Raw genomic sequence first — 21,777 nt, forward strand, 5'->3', positions numbered from 1 at the left:
TAAATTTCATTTTTATCTTCCTTTGAACGCTTTCTGTTTATAATAAAAAGAATGTACAATCATATAAAACTTTTATTAATACAAGTTTTTTTTAATATAAATAAATATGCGATATGTATGCGTATTAAATTAAGCAGACGCTATGGGAAATAAAAAAAAACTCGATAAACATATATATTTTGATTGATAAAAAAACCTATTTAATTATATATTGATAAGAAATTCTATAATGTTGCAACAAGAATTACGAAGAAGCTAATACTTTAATTAGCAGTACAAAAAATATAATAAAATGATAATAGCTAAGATCTTAAAATATAAATTTTACTTCTTCAGCATTCGGGAGAATAAGATTTAATTACAAACTTTGTATCATTAAATATTTAAATGAATGATCAGTCTCGTGTCTATAACTTGTTATTATATATATAATGTAACTATTATTATTTATATGTATATTTGTACATTCCTCACTTATTTTTTGCTAAATTTATAGAATTGTTTTCGTCGTTTTATTTGATGAGAATTAAAATAAATCTAAATTCTAACGCTTTAAATATGATTTGCCAATAAATGTTACTAATCAACAAATAATATTAAATTAATTGTATATATATCCCGATTATTACTTTTAAATATAATATTTTTGGTTAAAAGAATATTACATCTCTGTATCTATATTATATACCTAACATAACGTTAAGATTTTTATTTTTAACAAAGTTAAAAAATGTGATCGCACAATTCTTCGTGTGATAACGTTTACTCGTCACAGATCGTAATCAATTTACATAATCTAAGTGATTCTTGATTCTTGTAAATGTGTACATAGCATGAGTATGATTATCATTCATTTAATCATGATGTATTTTGGTGATGGAATATATGCCGATTAAGTTTATTAAATGAGTAGATCGTATCGACTTCTTTCATTCGGTTATCATGTACACGATAGTCACAGCCCAGAAATTGTATACCTGATATTACATTTTTAGCGCTACCATTCCTGCACATCAGCTATTAAAGTTTTTCAAATGTACTCTAAAAATCAAATGATTAATAAATGCGCTTCGTGTGTCGACATGCTTTATAAATTTATCATTATTCGTAGGAATTTCTACATATAAGAAGGAAAGGATAGAAAAGATATGCGTTTCTATTAAATTTCTAAATATAATCGCATTTCTGTAATTTTTTCATCCGCATCGCGAATTATTTGTCTTAATGTTCCAGTGTCTCCATTTACTGATTTAATTCTCAAATCAATTCTAATAAATCATCGGATAAATGACTCTGTATACTTGATGAGGGAAAGAAATAAGGCTCGGCTATATGAAGAAAGTCAACTATTCCCTCCTAAAATAACGCAACAAACTAAACAACCATCATGTAATATGTGGTACAACAAGATCTGGATTATACGAATACATACAAAAATATATATATGTATATATGTACATATGTTGAAATATGTGAAATCCACAAATATTTATACCTATGATATCAAATTATAAAAAAATAGTTCGCAATTTTAATAATAGTAATTATTCCATTTCGAAAACTCTTCATTCCTCGTATAAACACGAGTACATTTAATTTTATTACATCACGGATATTCATTTGCGTGTTTTTTTAAAGCAAAACGTTAATGTCTTTCCGTGCATGTCCAAGGAACGTTTCCCATTATGAAAAAAAGAGCTGCGTATATTTACAGAGATGACGCGTAGCTCATGTCGCATGCCTTTCGTGCAGGATTTTACAGCTGCAGTAGCAACAGCTTACACATGCATGACATCCGTCGCAGACACTCGCGGACAACGCTTGTAATCTGTGACACCACTTCGTCTTCGTTCTTAGAACATTTGACCTATCACAGCGACCGGTCGCACTCCCGCCCCGTTATTCACGTTATTCATATTCACGTGGATATGAGTGACTGTGTGCGGTATGTGATGATGATTGTGATCGTCGACAATCATCTCGCCGTACTGGGCGCGGCAGCGTTTCTGATGCGCGAAGAGGCTGCCGCTGTGGCTGTACGCGGCGCCGCACGTCTTGCACACGTACGGTTTCTCACCGGAATGAGTGTACGTGTGCTCCTTCAACGTGCTGAGCCTCTTGAAGGCCTTGCCGCAGGTTTTGCACAGGTAATTCGCCTCGCCGGTGTGCCGGGTCAGGTGTCGGCGAAAAGCCGAGCTCACAGCGAACGCGGCGCTACACACGTGACAGACGAACGGCTTGTCGCCCGTGTGAATGCGAATATGATTCGCCAAGCTCGTCGTGGTCGTGAAGCCGCTGTTGCACGTCTTGCACACGTGCGGCTTGATGCCGGTGTGAGTTCGCATGTGATAGGTGAGGGACGAGTTGCTCGGGTATACCTTACTGCAGATGTGGCACAGGTACTCGCGCGGCACCTTCTCCTTCGGCTTGTGCGTTCTCTGATGGAGAACGAGACGAGCCTGACTAGCGCAGACTTTCCTGCAGATCTCGCAGGTGACGGGCTCGGCCTTCGGCTTGTGCATCGACACGTGCCGTCGCAGACCTTTCTTAGTGGCCATGACCTTGTCGCAGTGTTGGCACTTGTACTCTCCGGATCCTTCCTCGTCGCTCTCCTCCTTCTTGACGTTCTCGCTTTCTTGCGGGGTATCCATCGTGTTGCCTGGCATATCGTCGTCGTCCGAATCGTACAGCTTGTTGTCATCCACCAAATTATCCAACAGCCCGTGCCCATGCTTCTCCGCGTGTTTTTTCAACGTGTCCGGCCTGAAAAACCATTTTTTACACACGGTGCAAGAATACTTTTTGTCGCCGTGCACGAGGGCGTGTCTTCTTAGGTTCTTCAAGGATGAACAATATTGGTTGCAAATCTCGCATTTGTACAACTCGGGCGCATTCTCGAATTCGTCCGCCTCATTTGCAGGCCCGGTCTCATCGTCGGTATCGTCCTCGCTCTTGAGCTCTTTCTTCGGTTCTTTATTATCCTTTCGCTCGCTCGTATTGATCTGCTTAATCATATCGTTCACTTTCTCCGTGTGCGACTTCAAGTGTCTCACGAGACTCTGAGATTTTGAGAAGGACGCGTGACAGAGCTGGCACGCGTGCGGCTTCGACGTATGAATCTTCTGATGGTTTTCCATGTTCTCCTGTTTGTAAAACATCTTTAAGCAGACATCACATTTGTACTTCTTCTCGTGGACCAACGAATGCTTCTTCAGACCCTTCTGCGTGGCGTATCGCTTGGAGCAAACCTTACACTTAAATTTCAACTCCACTGAATCTTGACTGTCGCTGCTCGGCTCGTAATAATTGTCAGCAATCTCGTCGTCGCTATACGTTTTAGCGGGTGCCGACTTCGTCTTTCTCGCAGACGTACGTTTTTGCGGGACGCTTTCCTCTTCTTCGACATTATCATTGGACAAGCTTTCATCGACGAACTGCTCCTCCTGATCTACACTGTTCTTCTCTACATACTGTTCGGCCTCCTTCATGTCGTCATTCTTGTTTTGCAAACTTATGATGTTAGACGTATCCTGCGCATCTTCCTGAGCTATCGTCATTTGGTGAACCTCGGTCTCCGATATGCAAGAATCCTTCCCCTCCTCTTTAGCACTTTCAAATCCAATGGAACAGATAAACAGTTTTTCGCATGGCATTTGAATTTGATTGGCATTCAGACTGACTTCGCTTCTGGGAAACGAGTCGGTGGTTTGAATGTACTCTTGTTCACTCTCAACCACCTGCATGTCGTCCTTCGCAAAATAATCCTCCTGGAAGTCTGGCTTTTTCGAAAATATGAATCTCGTTTGGTCTGTCTGTGTACAAGAATCTTGAAAATCCTGAAAAATTACATTACGTATGCATACATTATTGTATGTCTGATACACACACACACACACACGCGCGGACAATTATAAGTTGGCAAAGTGATGCGTTTACCGTGGCAGATTTCATCTTAGCAGGCTTATTATAGTACATTCGCAACCTCGCGTCCGAGTGTTGACACTGTTGCCTGAACTCGTGGGCGACGCTGGCCTTATAAATACAGACGTCGCATATCAAGGAAGGTAATCCATCCTGCTCGTGTATCTCGATGGAGCCGCAGACTTGTATTTTTTGAGAGAGATCCGTGAGATCGTTTACTTCTTGAGTAGAGGAGAAAATCGACGACAGATTGGTGCCCTCGGTGAGACAGATCCTGCACACTCTGTCCATATTAATCGGCAGAGTGAAGTAACCCGAAGTCATTGTTCTGCCGAGGACAAAACGTTCACCTGCGACAAGTTATCTGCAAGATAAAAAAAGAAGAAGAGTACAGTGAGAGGAGATGAGTGAAGATCCGACGAGCGTTCTCCTTTGCGAAATGTAACTTTAATTATCAAGTACAATCATAATCGTAAATGTGTTAAATCCCAAAGTTTTTCCCGGTCTATAGTAACGGTGACGCAAACAAAGTGCAGACGGCATCGTCGCAATATGTTGCGTTAACGTCGCGTGGTACGACGGGCGAGCGCTTTCTCGCACGGCATCGCGGAGCAATCGACGAGGCAATTTAATGTATCTCATGACGTGACCGGGTCCCCGGCCGGGTCTCGGCGGCAGCCGTGCGAAAATTGCGAAACGAGACTCGCGATACGGCGACGTGACCAGACGTGACGCCGCGCGCGAGAGGCATTTCCTCGCGCGCGAATTCCCGAATTCCCGTGCGCGCGACCGGGAGAGAGAGATAAATAAGAAATTAAATATACAAATACCGGAGCGGTTCTCAACCTCCGAACCGCGGGGCGCGTTCATGCGTCGTGTCGTGCCTCGTGCCCGCCGCCCCCGGATGCCGCTGGCCCCCGACTCCCCGACAGTGACGCCCAGTGGAAACGCGAACGAGACGCGGGCCGAAGCCGCGGACACACACACACACACACACACACACACTCTCTCTCTCTCTCTCTCTCTCTCTCTCTCTTTCTCTCGCTGCTGAATTCCGTGCAGTTATTCCCTTCCGTTCCGGTTTCTTTTCAGGACGCTGCGCGCTCGCGAGGGCCTCGCGTCGCACGGAGGCGCGATGCGCGCCGTTCCATGATCGATCCGGCGTATTCGCGACGACCGACGATTCCGGCACTCTTTTAAATTCTTCGCCCTCGACTCCGCTCTCCGGCCTTTGTCTCGGCCGTCTCGGCTCGCTCTCCGATCTTCGGCGCGATCGCGGCGACGGCCGCGAAGGTTGAGAGCAATCTGACAATGAGACGAACGCCCCGAAGAGGTCCCGGTCCCGGGTCCCGTCCCGGAGCCCGGAGTGTGGGTGGGTCAATACAAAGAAGAGCCCGAGAGATCGTGAGAGCGTACGTATGCACGTGTGTGTGAGTGCGAGAGCCGCGGGGCCGGTTATGTCTGGAGGGTCTCGATTAATTGGTCAGCGACTCGTCGTTGTCGTTGTCGTTGTCGTCGTCGTCTACTCGTCTCTTTCTAAGCTTTGTAACGCGGCGGAGGCGGAGACGAAACGTATGTAGATACGTATACATACCTACATACGTTCGCCGTCTAATAAAGTTAGCATCGAGGCACCAATACGTGGCCACAAACATCTATATAAGAACTAAACTGCTAAACTCTTCTACATGGCTCCGAAAAATATGTATGTGTATGGATGCAATGGATGTTATATGTATTGGTACATACGTGCATATATACATGCAGACCTCATGCGCGTGCGTCGTGTTAGGGACACGATAGTCATGTTTGATTGGTTGAATTTTAAATAACACATGTTACACACACTCAATTTATTGCAAAAAACCGTACATACATTCGAAAAAGAAATATTTGTAAATAACACGCAATAATTTGTTCTTTTTTTTGTTAAAAAATTGTTATAGTTTTAAAAATAAGATATTACAGAGAGTATATTTTGGAAATACGTAATAAATACATGCATATATACACCCCTTACACTTATACCTATTTTATGAGAAACCAAAAAAATTTATAAAGCAAAAGATATCAGTTTACAGATAAAAATTAAAATAAATGTTTATGTGATTATAAAATAATAATGACAATTTTGAAGTAATTTTTTATAGTTTGACTACACTAACATATTTTTAATGTTATATATGTATAGCATTTTTTAAGTAGAAAAATAAAAGAAGTACTTTAGTAACATTTTTAATAACATAATAAGTCGAATTTTATGTAATATATTCGAAACCCTCACGTTACATTTTAAATTTGGGAATATTGACGAATCGAGAACAAAAGTATTTTTAATTCTTCTCGCAATTTTTAAATTTAAATATTCTATGGTAGATAATTCTCAGTTACAATCATCAGTATAATCAATATAATCATCATCATATCCAACTATTTCTCAATTTTCATACAAATTTTATAAACACAACTAGATGAACCAATTAATCCATTAAGCATTAAGTCATTATCAAAAAAATCAAAAATTTTATTGTATGATGACTATTGTATAATAATAACTCCAAAATAATATATTTATTTAATCTTCACATTGATAAAAATAAAAGTATCGATTCACAAAGTTACTCTCCATTACTACTTTTTTATAATTTTTTTATAGTCTTTTAAAATCAGCCGCAATTTAGTTGTCAAAAAGAAATACTATATTGTAATTATAATATAAATTACAATATAAATTTTAATTGTAAGAAATACTAAATTGTAATTATATTATACAAGAAAAACTATATTGTAATAATTATATTCTTAAAATATATATTATAGAATTATGGATTTTGACACTAATTATTTTTTAGTCTTTATAAAATATGTTTAATCTTATATTAAACAGGCTTACAGCTTATATTAAACAGACGCCAATTCATTCCTTCATAAGTATAAAGAAACTGTAAAAAAGTAATTTACCTAACTAGTAAAAGCAGTTCTGATTCTTTTAGTACAATTTTGCAAATAAGGATAATACACATTGAAGTATTTAAGATATTTTGTAAATAAGTTCTTTAATTATTAAGAAAGTTTGTAATATCAATGTTAGTAATTATTTCAATATCAATCTAATCGTTAATATGTTAACGTACCAAGGCATTTTTATCTATTGGAACATTTAATCAGAAATGGAGAACATACATACGATAGTTATTACAATAATCACCATACAATATAAATTATATTAAATTAATCAAATAGTAATACATAGTAACAGCAAATTATTTTACCTCTCCAGAACAAGCGTAATTATGTTCGTCATGTTGACTGTATGTAAACTTAGCTTTATTTCTTTTTATATTTTTTAATAGAGCATCTGATAAATCATCTGATTCATTACTTAAATTAAATGCAGCAGCAGTCTTCGAAATATTTTTGCTTCCTAAGAATTCCAATAATGTCTTTAATTTTGTGAGAGTGTTCTCTTTTCGCTTCGTATTTTTGTTTAAGGTTTTAGTTTTATTTTTAGCTATTTCCAATTTTCTCTTCAACACAGCTTCTTTGTCACGTATAACAGTATGAAATACGCTTGCTTGCCAATTTAGCTTTTTTTCTTGTAATATTTTTAATTTTTTTATTTTCTTCTTTAAGTTTTCATTTTCGCTCAATAACTTATCATAATTTGAACAATTTGAACCTGTAATATATTATAAATTATTAAAATTAATAAATAATTAGTATATAAATAAATATCCATTGTTTTTCTTTCTTCCTTAAAAAAAAAAACTATACATACATTTCGCTGAAGTAACAGGCTTATTATCCTGTTCATTCAAATTTTGTTGCGCAGAGATAATGTCATTATTTTTTATTTTAATTGGAACTTCACTTCGTAGCTTCTGAAAACCATTAATATGCTATGAATTATGTGTTGCATATATTCAATTTATAATTATAAGAGAAAAGAAGAAAGTTTGATGAAAAGCACAAGCTCGATTCCAAAGTCGGTAGATCTACGACTACCACATTCTGAACATTTGACAAAATTCGAAAATTTATTTACTTTGTATGGAGACTTCCTTGGAGGTGAATCAATCCTGCGAGGTGAATTAGGAACATGAAATAAAGTAGGAACCGCATTTGGCTTCAACTTTCTAACACCGTCGACACGTCTGCTTTCGAACTGTGAATCCTCAAAGTGTACCTGTAATAAGAAAAACAATTAATTTTCAATTTAATGACGCACAAATAATGCCCCGCTTTTACAGCATTGTATATACATACTTCACAGACACAAGCTGACTTGGTTGGTATCCACTGTTCACGGCCAAGATTTTGAAGCCACTTCTTTCGTCGCTCCACATTTGTTGGGATTGAAAAAAGTCGAAACCCTTTTTCATGTCTATTAGCGCAGTTAATTGCAACGCAGCCAGGCATTTTAGAAGCAGAAAATACGAGACCGAAATATTACGAAAAGGTTATGTTTTCACATATGGTTGGAAGAAAAATGGCGGACGAGAATACCTACTTTTTTAGAGCTCTATACTCACATTTATAGAGCCTCAAGGTGCCTTTTCATGCTGACGCTCGACGCTCATTTTCAGCGGCAAGAAGGTCGCATGACCACAATTGACGCCGGCGTCAATTGAAATTCATGAAAAGGAAAACAGCGTCAAAATTTCGGCGTCTTCGCGTTGCTTTGGCTTTGACGTTTAAAGCTGAGGGTGCCATTACATGGAGCGCGGAAACGCGGAAACGCGGAAACGCGGAAGCGCGGAAGACAAAATTTACTAGATTTCCGTCGATCCGTTCCGTCTGTTTTGAATGCCTTAATATTACATGGAGCATATTTTGAGCGGAAAAGCGGAACGGAGAATTATAAAATATTAATTTTTAACGGTATTTATTGATTAAAATGCTTGTATTCAATAGATAAGCTGAAAAGATAAGCATATTAATAAAAATTGCAATGAATTAAGTGAACACAATTTTAAGAAATGAATACAAATGTCTATTTGTCACTATACTGTTCCGCTTTTCCGCGCAAATTGTGCTCCATGTAATATAAGGAGAAACAAACTCGCGGAACGAACGCGTCAAAATCCGTTGTCGACGCGGATACAGTATACTCCATCAAATTTCGGAGCTGTTTAATCACATTGAAAAAAAAAGCTTTTACACATACTCTTCGATTACTTTATTATTTAATAAAAGTGGCAGTATAACTGAGAAAATCCAGCTTTCTTTGCTTGACGCTAGCGTCAGATCGAAATCACGTGATCTCGCGATACGCTGAAGCTGAGTTTCCACTGAGCGCGTCACGCGTCGCGTCGTCACAAGTTAACCAATCAAAACATCCCATTTCATTACATTCTTGTGACGGGATCGAAATGGGATGTTTTGATTGGTTCAACTCGGACGACGCGACGCGTGACGCGCTCAGTGGAAACTCAGCCTGAAACGAGCGTCCCATGAATTCGCACCTTTAACTGATACCGGCCCTTAAGAACCAATCATAACGAGCGCTCACTCAACAGTTGTGTTTCCTGAACGCGGCCATTGACAACATAACAACGGCCACTCACAGTCCCCGGTGCCCAGAGTTTTCCACTGGTCCAGCCAATCAGATATTTTTATTTTAAATAAGGCAATTTTATTTTAAATTAAGGAAAAATGATGGTCATCTTTGGGTTCACATAAAAAGTATATTCTTCAAAGTTTTTATTTTTTTATTACTTTGTTTTTTACTTAAATATATTTTATAAAATGCATTTAAAAAATGTATAAAAATATAAATAATTATATAAGTACACTGATGAGCGCACCATTATAATATACTATAATAATGTATAAAAAACATGTATACACATATATTTTAAAATACATTGCATATATATTCCTATATTTGTTCAATTTGGATCTCGCATCCACGTGTCGAAAGTATAGGTTCGTGAGAATCGCATTTTTGAACCGATTACCGATTTGCGACAGTCGAGTCGGACGTTGATAAGAGCTACGTACTCAACGGGAGGACTGGAGGAGGATACGTGAGTGAGATAGCTCGTGTTTGTCTGCCCTCTTGACATTTCGTAGGTATGATACCGGACTCCGGAGTAGCTCTCTCTCTTTCTCTCTCTCCCCCTCTCGCTCGTCCGCCACTCGCCAGTCCACGCCAGTCTGTCAAAAAATGTGAATGCAGGTCGGGGCGGATCGGGACTTAAGTACGCGGATTTCGATTAACTGTAATGGTATCATAGGTCCACGTGTGGTCCGATCGAGTCGAGAAGTACGGCCGATGCGCGAGGAAGTCCCCTGAGAGCGGAGTCGCGCGAGCGCAACGGCGTTTAATATTTTCCTTTAGATGCGACCATGGCACTCCGCAAGGTAAAGGGGAACTTCGAGCGGATGTTCGACAAGAATCTGACGGATCTGGTGCGCGGGATCAGGAACAATAAGGAGAACGAGGTGATTTCCCGTGGTCTGTGCGTGCGTGCGTTTTTTCCGCTGCCGAAATCTTTAGTCGAAACCTAACCTAATTTTCCTCCCTCGATCGCTCGCCTTATTCGTTTTTTGCAACATTTCCCGTTGGGCGCGAGGATACTTTACGCCTCTTTTCTGTCGCAGGCGAAGTACATCGCGCAGTGTATCGAGGAGATCAAGCAGGAGTTGCGGCAGGACAATGTGGCGGTCAAAGCCAATGCCGTGGCCAAGCTGACATATGTAAGTCTCTGGCATATGTAAATTTTATTTAGAGACGGTCGACGTGATGCGATTTGTACCGATCGATTTACCACAAGTCAACTTAATTCAATTCAATTCAATTCAGTTTGTCCAAAGTATTAACGGCTGATCTATCCTCGTGTCTTTAGCTCCAGATGTTGGGGTATGACATCAGCTGGGCTGGATTTAACATAATAGAAGTAATGTCGTCGACAAAGTTCACTCACAAGCGAATCGGCTATCTCGCTGCCAGTCAAAGCTTTCATGCAGATACAGAGGTAAAATTTATTTTAGATGAGTCTCAAATAGATATTTTATATAAATTTTTTAGACATTATTTTTTAGGTCTATATATATATATATATTTCTTATAGTTCTATTTTTAATATTGTTTATATTTTTATAAACTAAATATAAAATTAAATAAAAATAGATATAATAGATTATTAATGGAAATTATATATATATTTATAAATGTGTATGTATAATATGCAATATTTAGCAAATTGCTAGGATTATAAAAAAATGATTACCTCATAATTTATTAATATTTTTTTGTTATAGCTATTGATGCTAACAACGAATATGATTCGTAAAGATTTAAATAGTCAAAATCAGTATGACGCTGGTTTAGCGCTGAGTGGTTTGTCTTGCTTTATAAGTCCAGATTTAGCACGCGACCTGGTTCATGATATAATGACATTGTTGACTTCTACGAAGCCATACTTGCGCAAGAAAGCAGTTTTGATGATGTATAAAGTATTTCTGAGATTTCCCGAGGCCCTCAGACCCGCTTTCCCTAGGTTAAAGGAAAAGCTTGAAGATCCAGACAGTGGTGTTCAAAGTGCAGCGGTAAACGTAGTTTGCGAATTGGCCAGAAAAAACCCGAAAAATTACCTGAGCTTGGCGCCCGTTTTCTTTAAGCTGATGACAACTTCCACGAATAATTGGATGCTTATCAAAATTATCAAATTGGTGAGTGTTATCGTTGCTTTAGATTTCTAAGGGACAAACAACTATTTTTTTACATATTTTTTTATGGACGTAAAGTCATATAATCATAATCATTTTTTAAAATAATAATCTAATAATAAATAATTGTAAATAATAATATTAAATCTTTTACATAACATCGTTTTTTTATTATACAATATGTTGATTTTGTTTTTCACGTTCAGTTCTCGACTATAACTCTGATCGAACCAAAGCTTGGTCGGCGACTTTCTCAACCATTAATTGATCTGATTTCAAGGTTTTATATTACTTGTTTTTTTTTACATGTACAGTACAATTGTAGGTTTATTTCTTGTAGCTGTAATACATTGGTAGTGTATACATCAGTATCAGAACATATTTTGTAGGATTATTTATATTGTGTTTTACATATAGTTTGATTATTTTATATACTTCATTTCTTCATACTTCAGTTCATGAAATAAGAATTAAACTACTTCTCTGTATAAAAAAAATTTATCTAGTACATCTTAGAAGGCAACGTGACATTATATTTTCAGTTTGGAGCATTGACACCTCTAGAACCTAGGCTTGGCAGAAAATTAATAGAACCCCTTACCAATTTGATACACAGGTATCTAATGTAATGTTTTATTCTAAAGTACTTATCTATTAATTATCGCGCTTTTAATGTCATTGCTTGTCTAGTTTTGTATCTTCTAGCTGTTTTATATTATTTTTTTATTTATCTCTCGTAATGCATATAGTTTTTTACAATGTATTCATCGCTTTCTTTTTTGACTTTTTTGGCGAATAAATCAATTCTCGATATAATTTATATAACACATAATTCGATCGTTTCTAGTACATCTGCAATGTCCTTATTGTACGAATGTATCAATACAGTAATCGCTGTATTGATTTCTATATCGTCTGGTATGCCGAGTCACTCCGATTCAATACAGTTGTGTGTTCAAAAATTGAGAATATTAATAGAGGACTCTGACCAAAACTTGAAGTATCTGGGATTGTTGGCGATGTCAAAAATATTGAGAAATCATCCGAAGAGCGTGCAATCACACAAAGATCTAATTATGCAATGTCTTGACGATAAAGACGAAACTATAAGACTGCGTGCCTTGGATTTATTGTACGGAATGGTTTCCAAGAAAAACCTAATGGAGATAGTTAAGAAGTTAATGGTACATATGGACAAAGCCGAAGGCACTATGTATCGCGATGAATTGCTCTCAAAGATTATTCAAATTTGCTCACAGAATAACTATCACTTCATTACCTACTTTGAGTGGTAAATATAAGATTTTTTTATACATATAAATCTATTCTCTAGGACAGATTATAGAAAATTTCGTGTATACAGGTACATATCTGTATTGGTGGAACTTACACGAATGGAAGGCACCAAGCACGGACCATTAGTAGCAACTCAATTACTTGATGTAACAATTCGTGTACAAGCTATCCGAAAATATGCGGTTCAACAATGTGCCTTACTGCTTGAGAATTCATATCTTTTAACCGGCCAGCCAAGGGCAACAATGTCTGAGGTTTTATATGCAGCAGCATGGATTTGTGGAGAATTCTCTAGGTAATAAGAATTTTATATACGTACGGGCATTAATCTAATTAATATATGATAATATATTCCGATGATCTGTTAAATCAATAGTGAATTAGAAGATCCTTTGGCAACATTGCAGTCTATGTTGCGATCACAAGCTTCTAGTTTGCCAGGACATATACAGGCTGTTTACGTTCATAATATATTAAAGCTGGCTGCAACGACATTCGCTAAAGCAGAAAAGGAGGAAAATACTGAAACTATAGACAAGGTAAAACATAAACACAATTTATACAATAATAATAAAACTTTTATATCATCCTTATGGTGCAACAAAGCGTGCACCATGCAGTTAGTGATATTTTTAAACAAATATATTTGCATTAAATTAAAGCTAAATCTTTATTAGTTCTAATATTAGCTTTCACTTTACAGATTTACGAATTGAAGGACAAAATAGCAACTTTTGTCTGTAGTGGCGATCTGGAAGTTCAGGAAAGATCAAGTTCCGCATTAGTACTACTTGAATGTTTAAAAGAAAATCCTGGTCTTGCGCAGGAATTAATAAAGACTTTCGAAGGTGAACTTAATCCAGTTGCGCCAAAGGCTCAAAGAAAAGTAAGTATCAATTAGTAATATTGTGTACATGTATTAGTTACTTAAAAATATGTTTTATTTTGTTAAATTGAAAGAAAATATGTACATATATTAGCTGATATATATGTGATGCAGATTATTTACAAGTTTTGTCGTAAAAACTTCATGGTATTTTTCAGGTTCCAATACCAGAGAATTTAGATTTGGATTCCTGGATCAACGATCCACCTTCGGAAAGCTCGGATTCAGAGGATTTAGATATGAATGATATTTTTATTAAGACGGAGAAACCGAATAATTCATTTTCCAAACGGGATTTAAGTGAACCGTCCCTGGAAGAACTCGAAAGGAGACGCGAAGCGAGAAAACTAGAGCAAGAAAATAATCCTCACTATCTGAAAGGCTCACTTAAGACTTCTACATCATATCACAATTCATCGAGCGCGTACGAAGACTTTGAAAACATTCCTTTCGCGGAATTAGACATCCCGATTTCTTTAAAGATTTCTAACTCGCACAGATGTCGCGATGTAGATAGCAGTCACAAAAGACATAAAAAACATGAAAAGAAGAAATCGAAGAAAAATAAAGGTAATTGTTACGTATACAAATCGTGTATTACGTCAAGCATGTTGTTAGACATTTGAGATTTTTAGAGCGTTGATATTTTCAGATAAAAAATCTGCGTCGGAAGAGGATGAAAAGGATGATAGCTTACCATCGCAAGTAGTAAATACTGGAATTGGAGAACTACCTCCAGGTGCAGAGATAAGTGACAGTGACGAATATGATTTAGTAGATGCGAATGACCCACATAGAGCTCTGAATATCGATTTGGATATGCCTTTACGAGAAGATGAAAGATTGCCTGTCTTAGAACATAGAGTTATTGAAAATAAAATAACGAAGAAAGCTGAAGAAAAGGAAAATAAAAAAGAAAAAGTAAATTTATCTTTACACTAATAAGTATTGTAACATAATTTAAATTTATTTAATTTATTAACACATTTTTTTAAAAATATTTTTTAATGATTTGCATTTTATATTGATAGGGACATAGAAAATCTAAAAGAAAAGTCAAGAATGTCATGGAAAACAAGATAAATAACGAAAGGGAGTCGTCTGACTTATGGTTGGAAACTAATTTGTCTCCCGAGAAAGTGCAATCTCCCGCTATAGGAGAGTACATAGAAGTGTCCAGTGAGTCACAGAAAGAAAGCAAACGTAAGAAGTCGAAGAGTCAAAACAAACACAAGAAATCCAACGAAGAAGACACGAAACGTAGAAAATCGAAGAAATCGAAAAGTAAGAAAGAGCACAAGTCGTTGGATTATGAGGAAACAGCTGGGATATCTACTCCATCAAAAGAGATATTACAAGAATTAAAGGATGATACTTTGAATTCCGAATATAACGCAATTACTGTACAGCAAGACATCTCCTACGAAGAATTAGCAAAAAATAAAGTAATTTCCATGAGGCACGAGCTGAGACAAATCCCTTACGACTCAAGTAAAGTTATCGTATCAATTTGCGTTACAAATATAGGTCAGCCACTTGTAAAAGAATTAGTCTTTGACGTTCCAGACACATCATCACTCAAATTAGTTAGGAATGTAAGTTAATGCACACTTGAATATTTGAAGTTTACGCTTTAATATGCAAAAATAATGTTGTATTATTTCATGCTCACTTAGCCTGGAGACGAATTTGGAATAAAACTGCCGTTCCAACTGCCTCTGCAATCTAGTAAAGAAACTGAGTTTACCGTTCTAGTCTCGGACGTGACGTTCGCTCAGAAACTGAGAGGTACACTGACATACATGTTCGAAAGTACAGAAGGCACGCAACAAGAAAAGCTCGACTTCACCGTGCCCTTGTCATGTAGCAAGTTCATGGTCGGGGATCTCTCTCACAAGGACATACTCACGGAACTTCTCAAAAGTGGTCAATTAGTATCTAAGATTAGAAGAGAAGTAACTCCTTCTAAGGACTTTGATACGGTTCTAAATATTATCTGTCGGAAATGCAATCTCACACTCGTGGAACAAATTGACGATACTGCATCTTTATACGGACATTCTTTGAAGGGACATCATGTGTGCCTTTTGTTAAAATATAACGTAAGTTAAATCCATGTTGGTCTGCTCCACAACTAATTTGATGATCAAAGTTAAAGAATATTATTAATTGACGTAACATAAAGGGAAAAGAAAATACGTACTTAAATATTACTTTTGCGTTGATTTAATTGAAACTTGCATAAAGATTTTAACTTTCTAAACTTAGCGGTATAAATCAGTCTTCTTATGTTACAGAGAGTGACGGAAAACCTAGTGATCGAAGGTAAAGGTGACAATAACTCATTACTGTCGGGAATAGGAGAGGAGATCTTGAGGATCCTGACATAATACTGATCGAGTGTCTATATTTTGCAATTATTGATTCCTATCACGCATCGCAGTTAAACATATACTGGGCAGAAGAACACTTTGTGTCCACTACACATAATGAAATACAGATATATAGCAGCTATAGCGTATGTGCAAACTGCAAACCCATTAAATATTTTCGGAAAGGATCTTACTTAAACTTCACGTGTAATCTAGATCATAAAGTTTGTTAAATATTTAAGAGATATACATATATATATATATATATATACACATAAACATATTACATACATGCATAAATACATATACATACCCACATATGTACATTTCTATATGTGTGAGGCGAAGTTTCGTAAAGAAACTGCGAGAAGAGGGAGAAGGGGGAATTTATTTTCAAGAATTGAAGACACTGGAATAAAAGTAGATTAATGTTTCTATATAGGACTTAAGTCTGGCATGGCACTGATGTGCAATAAATATAGTATCATGAATATTTAAGTTATCCTTTAAGATAATTATTCACTTTTAGCTACCTTGTTGAATTACATTAATATCTTCCAAAAACTTCTGTAAATTACTATACTTTCTTATCTTTACAATGTTGCATTTACTACATGGCATGTAATAATCGAAATAGCTTACGAATAAAGACTAATTACTAAGCAGTTCTTTGTACAGTACGGAAATAAATGTTGCAATAGAAACGATTGACCCTACTTTCATGTTCAATGCCTTCAATTTTTGCGTCTAATTGGGATGATAATATTCCATGGCTATTGTTGAGATTTTTATTATTTTGTAAAATATATGAAATATTATATTGCGATATTGCGTCCGATCTTTGTAAACATGGATTAACGGAGCATGAAGTGGTAAGCGTATTGTGCATGCGATGCTTCCGTTATGTTTCGATAATAAGGCAAGAGAGATTATGTAAATTTAAAATTAAATCATAAATAACTCATATATATATAATATATATATATATATATATATATATATATATATATACAGGCACATGATCCATGTATGCATAATCGTGCGAAAAAAAATATGCCCCTATGTTATTTTGCAATGGACTTTGATTGCATCAAATTTTATATCTATTTGCCTTTCTTTTAATGTCTTCTGCTTTCTCTTGTTTTGAGATATATAAAGATTTTTATATTTGAACATAAATTCTAGAGTTTTTTTTTTGTTAACTCGCTAACATCTAGTTATTAAACGTGTGCCAAAAATCATTAGAGCTTTCAATATCCAAGACAATCCTTTTACTCCTAATGCGTTGACTTTTGTGCAACGTACATTGACTGTATCCGATTACAGTTGTATAGTAATAATTTTCCTTCGTAGATACGAAGCGCGCGACATACATCATGATAGATGCGAATAAACGTCCTTAATTTTTAACTTTGTATTTTATACGCACTGCCATTGCAGAAGAAATAGCTGATATCTTCTTTTTAAGTACACAATTCATATGAGAGACGTAGCATGTAAAGCGCGCGTGCGTGTTGACCATGACATATTCTATTATAAATTACACGCCGCGAAGTTAAAAGGCCGGCATTATTTTATTATAATCGCGCATTTGTCGAGTCTTATCTCTCGCGCCCGCAGGCGCGAATGACCGCATAGTAAAATTATAATCGGTGCTGTAAACATTGTTCGCAACAATTTATTATACTCAGAAGCACGTTAAATGCGGAAGAGATATCGCTCGCCTGAATTCATCCTCGAGTTACGCGCTCGCGTAAGGAACGCATTGAGTATGTTTGTACAGTAGATAGTCATAATTACCTTCAGTATAAAGATCTTGAAGATCGCACTACTGCAGTGGAAATAAAGTCAATTGTAACCGTACAAAATATTTAATGTCCGATATCGTGTAAATACAATATCATATACTGTTTAAGTCACAATTCTAAACTATATGTTAAAGTTATAATTCTTGTGAATACAATTTTTATATATAATACACTCTAAAATAAGGCCGATATTTTAGTTGAATCGCGCTAGTCGGATCTATTTTGTTTCGCTGCGGCGCGATGACCGTAAAATTATTGTTGCTATCACATTGGTGCGACAAAGTAACTCAAGCACGTTACATGCGTATCGACAACTCGCCTAATTCACCCTCGACGTTACGCTAGCTACGAGAACGGCTTAGGATTTTTGTACACGAATACAAATATAATTATAAATCTTGAAGCTGCTGCGCTGAAAAAAATTGTTAATCCGAAAAAATATTTAGTCCGATACGTTCAAATAAATATATTAGTTAGTTTAACTAAACATTTGTTGAATTAATTAATTCTTGATTAAAAGAAACTAATGTTTTTAATTAACTAACTAACATATTTAGTTGAACGTATCGGACTAAAAATTTTTTCGAATTAACAAATTTTTTTTATCAGTGTGGCGCCAGACTATGCACGATTCGTGGTTCATCATTCGTAATTCGCGCCGACTTGCTAGCGGAGCGGTTTTTGGACGAAATCAAATTTATGAATCGAAATCACGAATAAACAAATGATGAGAGAGAACCATGAATAGTGGAGGGTCTACGGCTGTAGTCCACTTAACAATGCAAAAATGCTTCAAAGCATTTTTCTTTTCCTTTCTTTCAGTGAAGAAAGAAGGAGAAGAAGAGGAGAGGAGAGAGAGAGGTTGCGGTCCACTTGACGCTACAAATACTTTGGAGCGTTCTTCTTCTTCTTCTTTCTTCATTGAAAGAAAAGAGAAGAGGAATGCTTCGAAGCATTTGTAGCGTCAAATGGACTACAGCTGTATGTATTGTACATTGGCAAACGGCGAATCTAATACGAATGGCGAACCGCGAATCGCGCATAGTCTAGCGCCAACTTCAGAGCGATCGCCGTATTATACCTATCCAGGTCGAGATGAAGACAGGCGCGTTTCGCAGGTCGCAACGCACGGCGGTCGGCGCGCGGCGGAGGCGGAGGCGCGTCCCGGTGAGTGACGAGTGACGCGCGCGCGATTCTTTTGATTTGCGCGGCGACGCGATGATCCGCGCCTTCGGGACAATGCTCGGGGTCTGGAAGGTGAACCGCGAGGACTATCAGGACGGCCGTGATTCAACGAGATTCATCGACCTCACGCGCTACTCCCACGCGACACTCATGGTCGCGCAGCGTCATGCACTCTCAAGCGGGCCCGTTGTTTTCGCCAGGTATACAACGCGTTCCCTCCCGACACCGTCGATGCCGTCGATACCGAAAGCGCTTCGCCACCGCTTAAATTTAGGTCGAAAAACGTAAATGTTTGATTTCAATGTCTGCGCAAACATTTCTCGGAACGCTCGATCTGTAAAATCGATTCACCCGTTCGTTTCCAGAAGCATTCCGAAGTGTTTGATATAATAACGCATAATTTACGCGTGACGTGTCCACGCGCTCCACTTGGGAAAGGCAGTTGGGAGAATGCCCCCGGCTTTCCCGAATCGGTGTACTTTTCCATCACGTTTCGTCACGATCGTATCCTCCGTACTGCGTATCGTTCGTCACATTTCTATCATCAGTGTAATGCAACACGCGAAATAAATCAAGATATCGGCTTTCGAGATTATCATTTCAACGAATAAATTCCTCTCCACGGCTTATCGAATTATATATATGAATAATATTTGCAGAAAGAATACCGATCTCGTTCCTCCTTCCCCCCCCCCAAGTAGGTATGCTTGAACGAGAAGAGAAAAAGGAGGTGAAATAAATTAAATGGCCATTATTGGCATTCCAGTCACGTTTCAGTCAGACGAGCATGCATGTTTTTCAAGATTCGATATCTTGATTCAGAATGTCAAGAGCTGTCAGAGTGACGCGTTATGATTTATCGGTGATCTAATCCAAAATCCTGTCGTTTCTACAATTTTTGCTTTTATTTAAAAACAACGGACTTTTGGAGATTAAGGTTGCGGTCCACTTGACGCAACAAATGCTTTGAAACGTTTTTCTTCTCCTTCTTTCTTCATTGAAAGAACAGAGAAGAGGAATGCTTCGAAGCATTTGTAGCGTCAAGTGGACCGCAGCCTAAATTGGCGCACGCTCGCATAAAGAAACTATATCGCAGTGTGTAAAAGAAAACCTTAATCGACATCTTTTTATCGTTAAACGATGTCAGCACTAGAGAGATAAAAATTGCGATTGTATATCGATAACTGAAATCAACGTCGTTTTGTATGATTTATTGTCGTCGCCGAAAGAAAAATGTACTCTTCGCGAACGAATATAATTGCTGTAAAATATTTTCATCTTGAAATTACAACAACCAAAAGTTGACACGTACGTCAATGTGTGCATTCATGTATATACATACGTTTATATATTTACGTATCGTGTATTCAGTTTTTCGTACAGAATATATTTCACGTTCTCCCTCTCGTTTTGTTTTTAGATCGAGAATGCGAAGAATGAGATGGGTATCTTTTTTGAAAAATTGAAAGTGGTACGCGCCGGATGTGATTGCAATTTGTCTCCTGCCATAAAGCAGAGCTATACGTCAACGTAGATTAATGATTGTCGCGTAACTCCAGGATAATATTTAGATGTGCGCCGGAAACAGAGCAGGTAACGTTAAACCGATTATTTATCTAAACCGCAGGCGCAGAGTGGGACGTAAGTATACGTGTAAAACTTGCGAGATAAGTTGTTTGACGACGCAAAACGCGTAATCTTATTTCTTTAACAAAGATTTAATCTCGATTTAATCTGCTTTTGGCAGGAAGAAGACTAGCCGATTGCGATGCTTATCACACACCTTGATAAAAGTTTTTACCTTTAATACAGGAAGGAGATTATCGATATTTTGAAATAATCTGAAATAATCTTTATTGCGATAAAAGTAGGTAATACTTGTTAAGTCTGCGAGACTTACAAATTAGTCAACTTCATTAAATTATTCAGCAATAATGATCAAGTATAAGCGCGGAAGAAAAATTAATAATCATTAATCGGTATTCAGTAGTCGCTCATTCACCTGGATGGCAGTAATCGTAACTGTAATCGCAAAATCAGTACTCTTTAATTAATACCTTTTACATTACACATTTGATGTACCATTAAAATATATTTGCATTTTTACATTTAACTGCTTCAAGGAGAAATCCTTCAAATTCTTTTCTGTATAACAAACATACAAAAAAAGAAACGCGTCTAATATAGGACAAGTGCGCGCAATATCCTTGTACGTAACTTAATTCGTGTTGCTATTGAAATTAATTTTCTCCGCTCTTTTAGACTTAAAGATTTAAAAAAAAAGTATTAGAGAAGTGCTGTTAATGCGCACTATAATCAGGTTTATTAAGCAAGCACGAAATGTCGCGCTTAATTGCTTATTCTTATCCTACTTATGCGTACGTTAGAAATGCCAAATACAAGTGTTAAAGACTAAAAAAAAAAGGGAGTGTTGCCCTAGATTAAAAAAAAAGTAGGAGAGTGCTGTTAATGCACTGTAATCAGATTCATTAAGCAAGCGCGGAGTGTCATGCTTATTCTTATCCTACTTATGCGTAAGATAAGAAAAAGAACTTGTCAAGCGTTTTACCCTCGCACGCACACAGAAATGCGAACGCAAGTATATAGGTAGCTCGATTCGGCGGTGACTTGAACG

The 21,777-nt window shown here is 37.1% G+C and overlaps 3 protein-coding genes and 1 long non-coding RNA gene across 7 annotated transcripts; 2 read left to right on the plus strand and 2 right to left on the minus strand.

Annotated features, from left to right (window-relative positions):
* Nucleotides 1-177: 177 nt before the first annotated feature.
* LOC143900667 (uncharacterized) lies at nt 178-5,976 on the minus strand. 3 transcript variants are annotated; one of them, XM_077412273.1, is made up of 3 exons: nt 5,516-5,976; nt 3,937-4,285; nt 178-3,836 (listed from the first exon to the last, which is right to left on the minus strand). In XM_077412273.1, exons 2-3 carry the CDS (start codon nt 4,243-4,245, stop codon nt 1,854-1,856), a joined length of 2,292 nt encoding a protein of 763 aa, XP_077268399.1. In that variant the 5' UTR covers nt 4,246-4,285; nt 5,516-5,976; the 3' UTR covers nt 178-1,853. The 3 variants fall into 3 exon arrangements, with proteins under 3 accessions (XP_077268399.1, XP_077268398.1, XP_077268400.1); XM_077412272.1 differs by lacking the exon at nt 5,516-5,976 and adding an exon at nt 4,752-5,491; XM_077412274.1 differs by lacking the exon at nt 5,516-5,976 and adding an exon at nt 4,384-4,740.
* A 957-nt stretch (nt 5,977-6,933) lies between these two features.
* LOC143900669 (uncharacterized) lies at nt 6,934-8,412 on the minus strand. Its single transcript, XM_077412276.1, has 4 exons — nt 8,188-8,412; nt 7,967-8,107; nt 7,700-7,802; nt 6,934-7,600 (listed from the first exon to the last, which is right to left on the minus strand). The coding sequence occupies exons 1-4, from the start codon at nt 8,338-8,340 to the stop codon at nt 7,185-7,187; spliced, it is 813 nt and encodes a 270-aa protein (XP_077268402.1). The 5' UTR covers nt 8,341-8,412; the 3' UTR covers nt 6,934-7,184.
* Nucleotides 8,413-9,885: 1,473 nt separating this feature from the next.
* On the plus strand, nt 9,886-16,971 carry Garnet (adaptor-related protein complex 3, delta 1 subunit-like garnet). Of its 2 annotated transcripts, XM_077411115.1 has the most exons (15): nt 9,886-9,996; nt 10,161-10,368; nt 10,528-10,623; nt 10,773-10,901; nt 11,188-11,598; nt 12,138-12,211; nt 12,443-12,886; nt 12,959-13,186; nt 13,268-13,430; nt 13,595-13,777; nt 13,936-14,347; nt 14,430-14,698; nt 14,809-15,372; nt 15,454-15,879; nt 16,075-16,971. In XM_077411115.1, exons 2-15 carry the CDS (start codon nt 10,273-10,275, stop codon nt 16,165-16,167), a joined length of 3,588 nt encoding a protein of 1,195 aa, XP_077267241.1. In that variant the 5' UTR covers nt 9,886-9,996; nt 10,161-10,272; the 3' UTR covers nt 16,168-16,971. The 2 variants fall into 2 exon arrangements, with proteins under 2 accessions (XP_077267241.1, XP_077267240.1); XM_077411114.1 differs by lacking the exon at nt 9,886-9,996 and having other exon boundaries at nt 10,046-10,368.
* A 1,390-nt stretch (nt 16,972-18,361) lies between these two features.
* On the plus strand, nt 18,362-21,255 carry LOC143900361 (uncharacterized). The gene is made up of 2 exons (XR_013257768.1): nt 18,362-20,735; nt 20,890-21,255. It is a non-coding gene; the product is annotated as an uncharacterized LOC143900361 (long non-coding RNA).
* The last annotated feature ends 522 nt before the right edge of the window (nt 21,256-21,777 follow it).

The sequence above is a fragment of the Temnothorax americanus genome, unplaced genomic scaffold, assembly GCF_048541705.1.
Source record: "Temnothorax americanus isolate GAGA-0224 unplaced genomic scaffold, ASM4854170v1 Scaffold3, whole genome shotgun sequence".
NCBI lineage: Eukaryota > Metazoa > Arthropoda > Insecta > Hymenoptera > Formicidae > Temnothorax > Temnothorax americanus.